The sequence below is a fragment of the Rhincodon typus genome, chromosome 19, assembly GCF_021869965.1.
Source record: "Rhincodon typus isolate 14 chromosome 19, sRhiTyp1.1, whole genome shotgun sequence".
Lineage (NCBI taxonomy): Eukaryota > Metazoa > Chordata > Chondrichthyes > Orectolobiformes > Rhincodontidae > Rhincodon > Rhincodon typus.
In genome coordinates this window covers 8665908-8678494 of record NC_063350.1, presented here as the reverse complement: position 1 = coordinate 8678494, position 12587 = coordinate 8665908, and the positions used below count along the sequence as shown (strand labels likewise).

The 12587-nt window shown below is 41.2% G+C and overlaps 1 protein-coding gene across 1 annotated transcript in view; it reads left to right on the top strand.

Annotated features, from left to right (window-relative positions):
* Positions 1-257: 257 nt before the first annotated feature.
* tbc1d20 (TBC1 domain family, member 20) overlaps positions 258-12587 on the top strand; it is a 32875-nt gene continuing 20545 nt past the window's right edge. The window contains exons 1-5 of the mRNA XM_048608526.1: positions 258-305; positions 1988-2003; positions 8001-8186; positions 9447-9527; positions 10411-10597. Coding sequence (XP_048464483.1) covers positions 258-305; positions 1988-2003; positions 8001-8186; positions 9447-9527; positions 10411-10597 — 518 coding nt within the window. The remainder of the gene's footprint in view (positions 306-1987; positions 2004-8000; positions 8187-9446; positions 9528-10410; positions 10598-12587) is intronic.

Sequence of the window (12587 nt, the reverse complement as noted above, 5' to 3'; positions counted from 1 at the left end):
TTAGACTGTGGCCCCTTGTTCTGGACTCCCCTCGCATCAGGAACATCCTTTCTGCATCTAGCCTGTCTAATTCTCTCAGATTTTTATAGGTTTCTATCCAATTTGGTTGCTTTTCAGACAGCAGGCCAGTGACCAGCAGTGTGTTGCAGTGACCAGTGCGAAGTCTGCTGCTTTGTGTCATTTATATAAATGATTTGGATGTGACGATAGGAGCAATAGTTAGTAAATTTGCAGATGACTACAAAATTGGCAGTATAATGGACAGCCAAGAAAGTTACCTCAAAATACAACAGGACCTTGATCAGGTGAGCCTAGGAATGGCAGATGAAGTTTAATCTAGATAAATGTGAGGTTCTACATTTTGGTAGAGCAAATCAGAGCAGGACTTGTACACTTAATGGTAAAGTCCTGGGGAGTGTTGCCAAACAAAAAGACCTTGGAGTCCAGGTTCATGGTTCCTTGAAAGTAGATTCACAGACAGATAGTGAAGAAGACGTTTGGTATGCTTGCCTTTATTAGTCAGTGCATTGAGTATTGGCTTTGAGACGTCATGTTGTGGCTGTACAGGACATTGGTTAGGCTTTTGGAATACTGCATTCTATTCTGGTCTGCCTGCTATAGGAAGGATGTTGTTAAACTTGAAAGGTGTTCAGAAAAGATTTACAAGGATGTTGCCAAGGTAGGAGGGTTTGAGAAATAGAGAGAGGCTGAATAGGCTGGGGTTGTTTTCCCTGGAGGGTCGTAAGGCTGAGGAGGGACCTTACAGAGGTTCATGAAATTGAGGGTCATGGATAGGGTGAGTAATCAAGGTCTTTTCCCTGGGGTAGGGGAGTCCAAAACTAGAGGGCATAAAGTGAGAGGGTAAAGATCAAAAGTGACCTAAGGGGCAACTTTTTCATGCTGAGGGTGATGTGTTTATGTAATAAATTGCTGGAAGAAGTGGTGGACACTGGTACAGTTGCAGCATTTAATCCCATTTAAATGGGATATGGATGGGAAGGGTTTAGAGGGATATGGACCAAATGCTGGCAAATGGGACTAGATTAATTTAGGATATCTGGTCAGCATGGACAAGTTGGTCTGAGAGTCTGTTTCCATGCTGTACATCTGTATGACTTGGGGCGGCATGGTGGTTCAATGGTTAGCACTATTGCCTTACAGCACCAGGGACCCAGGTTCGATGCCAGCCTCGGGCGACTGTCTGTGTGGAGTTTGCACGCTCTCCCCGTGTCTGCATCCGTTTCCTCCAGGTGCTCCGGTTTCCTCCCACGGTCCAAAGATGTGTAGGTTAGGTGGATTGGCTATGCTAATTTGCCCATAGTGTATAGGGTGGGAAATGCAGGGATTGGGGTAGGGGGTGGATTGCTCAGTCGAGGGTCAGTGTGGACTTGATGGGTCAAATGGCCTGCTTCCACACTGTAGCGATTCTGTGATCTAGTCTATGACCTCTGACTCTCCTCATACATCAGTCTTGCCATTCCAGGAATCAGTCTAGTAAATCTTTGCTGCACTGTCACCATACCAAGTACGTCCTTCTTCAGATAAGAAGACCAAAACTGCAGACAATATTTCTGGTGTGGTTTTACCAAGGCATTGTATAATTGCAGCACAATATGCCTGCCCCTGTACTTGAATCCTATTGCGATGGAGGCCAACATACCACTTGCCTTCTTTACTACCTGCTGCACTCCTATGCTTACCCTCAGCAATTGATATATGAGGACATCCAGGTCTCACTGTACAATCAATCCCCTGTCCCAATATTATGGCTAATCAGATTGTTTGCCTTCATGTTTTTGCTACCTACTGCTGCTTGAACTGCTGCAATCCTTGTACTGTATGTACACCCACAGTGCTACTAGGAGGGGATTTTTAGGGTTTTGATGCTACAGCGGTGAAGGAATAGCAGTATAGTTCCACTTCAGAGTGATGTTTGTGGTTTGGAATTTGCGGGTGATGTACCCCCATATATCTCTTGCCCTTTCAGGTAGTAGAGGTTGCAGGTTGGGGTGCTGCAAAAGAACGTTGGTGAGTTGCTGCAGTGTCATTTGTAAATGAGAGACACTGCTGTCTCCATGATTTGATGGTGGATGGAGTGAACGTTGAAGTTGGTGGATGGTGTTGAGCTTCTTGATTATTACTGGAGCTGCGCAATCTAAGCAAATGGAAAACATTCCATCACAGTTTTGACTTGTGCCTTGAAGATGGTGGACAGGCATTTGGGAGCCTCTGACCTTCCCTTGTAGATACCATATTTATATGGCTGGTTACTCCCCCAATGTTGGTTGTGGGATAATTCAGCAATGGTAATGTCATTGAATGTCAAAAGGTTGTATTCCCTCTTGATAGAAATGATTGTTGCCTGGCACTTGTGTGACTGAATGTTACTTGCCACTTATCATCCCAAACCTGAATGTTGGCCAGGTCTTACTTCATCTTGATATGGACTGCTTCAGTCACTGAGGAATCACGAGTGGTGCATTGAAAAAAAAAATCAGTCATTGCAAATACTCAGGAGGTTTGACTGTGCCTCATCTATGGAGAAATAGTCGCGATCAATTACTTTTGTGTTCTAACCTGTTGTAAAGAAGGTTATCAGCCTACACTGTTAACTGCTTCTCTGTATGGATGCTGCCTAATCTGCTTAGTATTTCCAGCAACTGTTTCTCCTCTTCAGAGTTCTAACATCCACAGGATTTTGATTTCATATAAAGTTCCAGTATGTTTTGGTTCAATCTCCATTGGAGGGATAGGTCAGTAGAAGACAAATGTGGAGGGTAAATGGTGATCCACTGTTGCAAGTTGTGTCAGCACATTAGTAACTGAGAGCTTGGATGTTCAAAGCCACTCACTAAACAGTAACATGATCATTGTTCAAATTTATGCTGTTCTGGAACATAATGCTTCTCAAAGAATTCCATTCTAGACTGCAAATTACTTCTAAATTTCTTTGGCGAGTCCTGTTTGAATTTGTCAGACATTGTGCAGAGCAGTGCCTAGTAGGCCATGATAGTAAATTTAGAATCTTTTGCGTGTATTGTTTTGATTTTTCTTACAGTTGTAGGTGTATATTGTTTTTATTTGGGAACTTAAAATTAGAAATGAAGGAAGAATAAATTTAGTTATGTGAAGGTGAATTTTATTAAATAGTTAAGTCATTTTGAGTAGTGAACACCACAGCTATTGCAAGAATGCATTTCACTTAGGCAAGGACTGATTAGGGATAGTCAGCATGGCTTTGTGCGTGGGAAATCACATATTACAAACTTGAGTTTTTTGAGGATGTGACAAAGAAGTTAGATGAGGGCAGAACAGTTGACTTTGTCTACGTGGACTTTAGTAAGTCAGGTTAGTAAAGTTAGATTACATGGGATTTGGGGAGAATTTACCAATTGGATATAAAATTGGCTTGATGGTAGGAGACAAAGGGTGGTGATGAAGGGTTTTTTTTCGGACTGGAGGCCTGTGACCAGCAGTGTTCTGCAGGGATCGGTGCTGGGTCCACTGTTATTTATCATTTATATCGATGATTTGGATGAAAATTTAGGAAACATTGTTAGTAAGTTTGCGGATGATACCAAAATTGGTGGTATAGTAAACAGTGAGGGAGGGTATCTTAGATTGCAAAGAGCTCTTGATCAATTAGGCCAATGGGCCAAAGAGTGGCAGATGGAGTTTAATTTGGATAAATGTGAGGTGTTGTATTCTGGTAAGACAAACAAAGTGCAGGACTACACAGTTAATGGTAGGGCCCTGGGGTGTGTTGTAGAACAGTGAGACCTTGGGATTCAAGTACATGGTTCATTGAAAGTTGCAGCACAGGTAGTCAGAGTAGTAAAGAAGGCATTTGGCATGCCTCCCTTCATTGCTCAGACCATTGAATAGACGAGTTGGGACATCATGTTGCACTTGGAGGACCAAGGAAGAAAATTTGATTTTAAACCCAGGTTAATATGACAGGAGTAGTTAATGAAATCCAATGAAAATTAGCATTTTTGCCAAAACTTAAGTAAAACTAAACTCAGTTTGTAACATGTCCAAATCTACAGTCAGTTTCTGAGAACTGATTTAATGACATTAAATAACGTCAGTTGTGCTGAGAAGGTCACATGGAAATTTTACTGGGCCAAAGATCTTTGGGTACAATGCAGTAAATCTTTTAGTTTGTGAAAATGGGAATGTCAAAATAGGTTGTTCTTAATTTGGGAATTAGGGCACATTAAGCAAGTAGTTTTGTCCTAAATTTTGTATGGTTCTAGTTTACCTATCAGTAACCTGACACCAATTTTGTTTCATGGCAATTTTTTCTAGCTGGTGCTCTGCTGATTATGTTTTCTGATCCTGAAATAGCTGGCAGAAGATGTTCTAATCGATTGAATAGGTTTCTTTTCAACCCTCGGGAGTAAGGAAATTTTTGAGTGCTACTTTTTATTCAAAAATGAAATGTGAATTATGTTTACAGATATGCAACACTAATTTTGTGACCTCAATGGAAATACGTTTTTGGTACTTTTTGTATTACTTCAGAAATGTTAGTTCCTTTATTCATTTATGGGATGAGGGCGTCGCTTTTAGGCAGCATTTATTGCCCAGAGGGCAGTTGACAGTCAAACATTACGGAGACATGGTTACAGGATGGTCACGACTGGGAGTTAAATATCCAAGGGTACCAGACTATTCGGAAGGACAGATAGGAAGGTAAGGGAGGTGGTGTAGCTCTGATATTCAAGGACGACATCAGGGCGGTGCTGAGAGATGATACAGGTTCTATGGAGAATGAGGTTGAATCCATTTGGGTGGAAATTAGAAATTCTAAGAGGAAAAAGTCATTGATAGGCGTTGTCTATAGGCCACCAAATAATAACATCACATTGGGGCGGGCAATAAACAAAGAAATAACTAATGCCTGTAAAAATGGTACGGCAATTATCATGGGGGATTTTAAGCTACGTGTAGATTGGTCGAACCAGCTCGGTCAGGGTAGCCTTGAGGAGGAGTTCGTTGAGTGTATCCGTGATAGTTTTCTTGAACAGTATGTAATGGAACCGACGAGGGAGAAAACTATCCTAGATCTGGTCCTGTGTAATGAGACAGGAATAATTAATGACCTCATAGTTAGGGATCCTCTTGGAAGGAGTGATCACAGTCTGGTTGAATTTAGCATACAGATGGAGAGTGTGAAGATAAAATCCAATACCAGGGTCCTGTGCTTGAACAAGGGGAACTACAATAGAATGAGGGACGACTTGGCTAAAGTAGCCTGGAAATAAAGATTTTATGGTGGGGCAGTTGAGGAGCAGTGGAGGACTTTCAAAGCAATCTTTCAAAGTGCTCAGCAAAAGTATATTCCAGTGAAAAGGAAGGACTGTAAGAAAAGGGGTAATCTGCCATGGGTGTCTAAAGAAATAAGGGAGGCGATCAAATTGAAAGAGAAGGCATACAAAGTGGCCAAAAACAGCATGAAACTAGAAGATTGGGAAAACTTTAAAGGTCAACAGAAAACCACAAAAAGAGCTATAAAGAAAAGTAAGATAGAACATGAGAAAAAACTGGCACAGAATATAAAGACAGATAGCAAAAGTTTCTATAAATATATAAAACGAAAAAGAGTGGCTAAAGTAAACATTGGCCCTTTAGAGGATGAGAAAGGGAACTTAGTTATGGGATATGATGAAATGACTGAGGCATTGAACAGGTATTTTGTATCGGTCTTCACAGTGGAGGACACTAATAACATGCCAGTAATTGACAAAGAGACAAAGGTAGGTGAGGACCTGGAAATAATCATAATTACGGAAGAGGTAGTGTTGGGCAAGCTAATGGAGCTAAGAATTGATAAGTCTCCTGGCCCTGATGGAATGCATCCCAGGGTACTAAAAGAGATGGCAGGAGAAATAGCAGGTGCACTGGCGGTGATTTTCCAAAATTCACTGGACTCTGGGGCAGTCCCAGCAGATTGGAAAACAGCAAATGTGACGCCACTGTTTAAAAAGGGAAGTAGACAAAAGATGGGGAATTATAGACCGGTTAGCTTAACCTCTAGTGGGGAAGATGCTTGAGTCTATTATCAAGGAAGAAATAGCAAGGCATCTTGATAGAAATTGTCCCGTTGGGCAGACGCAGCATGGGTTCATGAAGGGCAGGTCATGCTTGACAAATCTTTTGGAATTCTATGAAGACATTACGAGCGAGGTGGACAATAGGGACCCAGTGGATGTGGTGTACCTAGACTTCCAAAAGGCCTTTGACAAGGTGCCGCACAAGAGGCTACTGCATAAGATAAGGATGCATGGCATTAAGGGTAAAGTATTAGCATGGATAGAGGATTGGTTGACTAACAGGAAGCAAAGAGTGGGGATAAATGAGTGCTATTGTAGCTGGCAGTCAGTGACTAGTGGTGTGCCTCAGGGATCGGTGTTGGGACCGCAATTATTTACAATTTATATAGATGATTTGGAGTTGGGGACCACGTGTCGCGTGTCAAAGTTTGCAGATGAAACTAAAATGAGTGGCAGAGCAAAGTGTGCAGAGGACTGTGAAACTTTGCAGAGGAACATAGATACATTGAGTGAGTGGGCAAAGGTCTGGCAGATGGAATGCAATGTAAATAAATGTGAAGTCATACATTTTGGTAGGAGTAATAGTAAAAAGGATTATTGCTTGAATGGTAAAAAGTTGCAGCATGCTACTATGCAGAGGGACCTGGGTGTCCTTGTGCATGAATCACAGAAGGTAGGTCTGCAGGTACAACAAGTAATTAGGAAGGCAAATGGAATTTTGCCCTTCATTGCTAAAGGGATTGAGATTAAAAGCAGAGAGGTTATGTTGCAGCTGTACAAAGTGCTGGTGAGGCCGCACCCGGAGTACTGTGGGCAGTTTTGGTCTCCTTACTTGAGAAAGGATGTACTGGCACTGGAGGGGATGCAAAGGAGGTTCACTAGGTTGATTCCAGAGTTGAGGGGGTTGGCTTATGAGGAGAGACTGAGTAGATTAGGATTATATTCATTGGAATTCAGAAGATTGAGGGGGGATCTTATAGAAACATATAAAATTATGAAGGGAATAGATAAGATAGAAGTAGAGAGGATGTTTCCACTGGCAGGTGAAGCTAGGACAAGAGGGCATAGCCTTAAGATTAGAGGGCGCAGATTTAGGACTGAATTGAGAAGGAACTTCTTCACCCAGAGGGTTGTTAATCTATGGAATTCCTTGCCCAGTGAAGTAGTTGACGCTACTTCAGTAAACGTTTTTAAAGATAAGGTAGATTTTTTTTTTGAGCAATAAAGGAATTAAGGGATACGGTGAGAATGCGGGTAAGTGGATCCGAGTCCACGAAAAGATCAGCCATGATCTTATTGAATGGCGGAGCAGGCTCGAAGGGCCGGATGGCCTACTCCTGCTCCTAGTTCTTATGTTCTTATGTTCTTGTTGTGGGTCTGGAGTCACATGTAGGCCAGACCAGGGAAGGGTGGCAGTTTCCTTTCCAAAAGCACATTAGTGTACCAGACGGGTTTTTCTGACAATCGGCAATGGATTTACGGTTATCGCTAGATTCTTAATTCCACAAAATTTTTATGGAATGCAAATTCCACTAACTACCATGACGGGATTCATACTCAGAATGTTATCTTGGTCTGCAGATTAATAGTCCAGCGATAATACTACTAGGCCATTGCCTGGTGGGGAATGGTCTTCTGCATCCTTGAGTCGACTTCTTTATTTCATTAGGGCTGGCACTTTTGGGCAGCTATCAACCACTATGATTGTGTGGTGTAGGTATGTGTGAATAAAATTTTGAAACAATTAATCTGTGGGTAGTCAGAATGCATTGCTAAATTTCTGCATTGTAGAATGTGAAATTATGATCTCTCAAAATGCTGGTGCATTTATTTTTCTGCAAGGAATTTAGAGGAATTCAGAATCAGAAAAGTAGCTCAGAATGGAGAAGAGATGTTCAAATTAATTAATGCTGTAATTTTGTCATTTGTATTTTTCATCAGACAATGAATCAAAAAGAAAGCGAAAGGTAGCAGAAATCTTCCAAGCCTTAAACAGCTCTCCTGTGGATGTAGCTGCATTGAGGAGAATGGCAATCAGTGAAGGTGGTCTTCTGACAGATGAAATTCGTTGCAAAGTGTGGCCAAAGCTACTTAATATAAACACACATGAACTACCATCCAAACCAGGTACTACTTGCATTCGGTGTATCTGATAAGTACTGTTACTTTGGGCTGTTATTGCAGTAGTAAAGATTCCCAAAGTCTAGAGCTGACATGAACTTGATATTAAGGCTGGAGGCCAAATAAATGCCATGGACTCAGGCTTGGGGTAGAAATTTTATTGTGAATTGGCTTCAAATGAAATGCGCACATTTACGAAGCATTTATGGAGCCAGTTTAACTTTACAAATCTCTGCATGCCCTCTCCACCCTCAATTTCCACTGTATTCCTGTATTTCCTACAACTCCAACCTTGCTGCAGCAGAGAAGCACAAACTGTGTCCTACGTGACTGTGATAAACTATCTAGTATTTACCTTTTTAACCCTTCTAGAGCCTACTATATATTTGATGACACCAGCTTGCCACAACGTGCAGTTGAACCATAACTTTTTGTTTTTTGCAAAGTTAAGAAAGCTGTATCTCGTTCTCTCTTTTTTTTTCTAGTGTGACTTAAGGAAGAATTTACTTGTTTTGATATACGGTGCCTTTCACATCTTTGGATGGGGTTCTCCTAAATGCTTTGCACCCATCCAGTGAATTACTTTCGAAGTGCAGCACTTGCTTTGTGTGGTAAATTTAATGTGGTCATAGTTTCTTCATAAAATAATTTTCCACCAACCAGAATGAGACAAATTAATAACTGATCTGATTTTTTTTATAATAGTGATTTGAAGGATAGATCACAGGAAGACTTCCCAACTGTTTGAATTCATGGGATCTTTTCAGTACACCTGCAATAGCACTCGAAGTCCACATCTCATTCGCAAAGTGATAGTTTCAACAATAAACCAGTCTCAATGCTATGCTGTCCACTTGAATCCATGACTTTTTTTTGAAATGAGAATACTAACGTTGAACCTGACATGGCATTGAAGAGTGATCCATAAGAGTGCCCCTGGTTAATTTTAACAAATTACCTGAAACAGTGATGAATAAAAACTGTTTTCATTGTACAAATCTATATTGGGAATTTTTATTTATAATCTGATTTTAATGGGTGTTGTCTTATAGGTCTTTAAGTTAATAATTGCTGGATTTTTAATTAAGGAATACAATGCCATCGTAGTGAGCTTGACCAGTATTAGTGATTTTTAACTTGAGTTGTTGCAAAGCTATTGTGTCTTGCAATGTGATTTAATTACTTTTGTGTATCCCAGAGCTCCGAGCTGGCTGCTTTTTAAAAAATGTTTAATTTATACCTTGCACAATTAACTTTTTGCTGCAGGACCAGAACTCCGACAGAACAATAAAGACTATCAGCAGGTGTTACTGGATGTCCAGCGATCGTTGCGACGCTTTCCACCTGGTAAGTTAGCCGGGTGTAAAACCTCGCTGATTGAAAGCTGCTCATTAGGAACAATTTAACGCTTAATGCTTCCGTTAGTACAGTAGTATCTCCCTTGATTCCCTATAGTCCAAAAATCTTTTGAGCTTAGCCTTGACTATACTCAATTTAACAGGCACAGTCCTTTGAAGATTGTCAAAGATTGACAATCTGTGAAATGAACAAAATTATCCTCATTTCGATGCTAAAGGACCAATCCTTTATGCTGAGACAGTCTTTAGTTCTGGGACTGTCCAGTGAGGAATACAGCCTCTTAGCATCGACATAGTCAATCAGACTTTGTGAATAACCGATACCAGACACCAATCCATGATGCTTCAAAGAGGTCAACTCTCATTCCTCTGAACTTGAGAGGATAGGCCTATTCTACTGATCTCCCCTGCCAAGAAAACCCTGTCATCCCGGGAATCAATTTGGTGAATCTTCATTATGCACCACTACTCCCATAGGCAAATTATATCCTTCTTTGGATAAGGAGACCATCCCTCTCTGCTTTTTTCAGTTACTGGGGAGGCCAGTTGGAAAATATAACTTAAGTAAGTTTGAGCTTGTCCAGTTCTACAGCCATTAGTTCGTAAGTCCATTGATGAGGAGGGACTACATGAATAGGGTTGACTGCTTATAAAAAGGTAGCAGGAACGAAAATACCTTTTTGAATGTTCATGAGTTTTGAAGTTATTTTGTCCTGTTATGTAACTGATTTTCATGTTAGGAGCTAATGTTTCTTGTTAAGCTGATCTACGTATCTCCATCTATGTGCAAAAGCTGAATTATGAGGCACATGTTAGATTTGTATGCTGTTCATCAAATTTATCTATTTGTCCTGGATTGATGATGTCTACAGGGATGCCAGATGCAAAGCGAAAAGAACTTCAAGAAGAGTTGATCGATAGCATTCTGGAGGTACTGAAGAAAAACCCCCAGCTTCACTATTACCAAGGTTACCATGACATAGTGGTCACCTTCCTTCTGGTTGTAGGTGAGCGAATGGCAACAGCTCTAGTGGAAAAGCTCTCCACACATCATCTCAGGTATATAGTGCACAACTACTTTCAGTTGTATTAGATTAACCGTGTTTCCATATTACCAACTTCAATTGAGAAGGCAGTGTTTGATTAGCAAGAAACATCATTTCCTTCCACCTTCCCAGCGTTCACTTTCATACATTTCCTTTCCTTGCTCTCTCAATTTTCCTTTCACCTGATCTTCAGGTGCTTACCTATGAAGTAGTGGAATTCTGTGATGCTAATAGCCATTTGGTACTTTGTTATATAGCCAGTGGTTACTGTGTGCTCCATCTCAATCTCCACACTATAAACATAAGATCACAGAATTTATATTTGAAAGAGCAAGAAAAGCTTTCCTTGTCGTTACGTATGCCTAACTTAATAATTCCATTGCCTTTTGAGAAGCTGTGGAAATTGAGCAATTTATGCTGTTCTGTTCTTCCTTTAACAATTTACTGCTTTTAATGTTTCATGTATAGTTGTGAACTTTCCTTTCTCTTCTCCTCTCCATCTGAATTTGAATCTCAAACTGATTTTAAACATCTATTCTCTACTACTAGCTTAATAGGGATTTAAACTTGATAGCGTAATTTTTCAACAGTCTGCCAGTAGCTCAAAACTATATAGGTCTATGTTCCTGAATAGAAGTAGAATTTAATATCTCGAATGTGAAGAACAATTTCCTTCAAATTGATTTTAGGTCTGATACCTCTCTGATTATATTCTGTCATAACTTTATCATTCATTATACCTCCAAACTTGTTAGTATTTTTAGTCTCTCTATAATGTCCTTTTTAACAGTCCTTCAACCAGGACAATGGCTTGTGTCCGAATAGTTCTTCTTAATTCAGGATTGGAAGACGTACTTCGTGCAGCCCATATGCAAGATCCAGGACCAGGCTATGCCATCCCAGACATAAATTGTGTATCAAGAGCTGAAAGGAATAGAGGAACTTAATTTCATTCACCAGTGAAAGGGTCCTGAAAAATTATTACAACTAACAGCTAGTGATTGCCATATCCTCATGGACTTCACCCTAGAATCTTTAAAGAAAAAAGGTTTTGATTTTCCAAGAAATCTCCAAACCTGGAAAGGTGTCATCAAGTTGTAAAATAGCAACTATAATTCCTGTATTCAAGAAAGGAGGGAGACAGAAAGCATAAATCAATAGGCCAGTTAGCCTAACGTTTGTCACAGGGAAAATGTCGGTATCTGTTAAGGAAGTTATAGCAAGGCACTTGTAAAATCTTAGTGCAATCAAGCAAAGTCAACATGGTTTTGTGGAAGATGAATTACTAATTTCACTAATTTCTTTCTGCAATAACATGCAGCACGGATGAAACCTGTGGATATACTTAGGTTTACAGACAGCGTGTCACATCAAAGATAGTAGGAACTGCAGATGCTGGAGAATCCGAGACAACAAGGTGCAGGGCTGGATGAACACAGCAGGCCAAGCAGCATCATAGGAGCAGAGAGGCTGACGTTTCGGGCCTAGACCCTTCATCAGAAAAGGGGGAGGGGAAGGGGGTTTTGAAATAAATAGGGAGAGAGTGGGAGGCGGATAGAAGAGGGATAGAGGAGAGGATAGGTGGAGAAGAAACAATCAGGTCGAAGAGGCGGGGATGGGGCCAGGAAAGGTGAGTGTAGGTAGGGAGTTAGGAAGGGGTTAAGTCAGTCCAGGGAGGACGGACAGGTCAAGGGGGCAGGATGAGGTTGGTCGGTAGGAGATGGAGGTGCGGCTTGAGGTGGGAGGAGGGGATAAGTGGGAGGAAGAACAGGTTAGGGAGGCAGGGACGAGCTGGACTGGTTTTGGGATGCGGTGGGGGGAGGGGAGATTTTGAAACTTGTGAAATCCACATTGATACCATTGGGCTGCAGGGTTCCCAAGCGGAATATGAGTTGCTGTTCCTGCAACCTTCGGGTGGCATCGTTGTGGCACTGCAGGAGGCCCAGGATGGACATGTCGTCTGAGGAATGGGAGGGGGAGTTGAAATGGTTCGCGACTGGGGG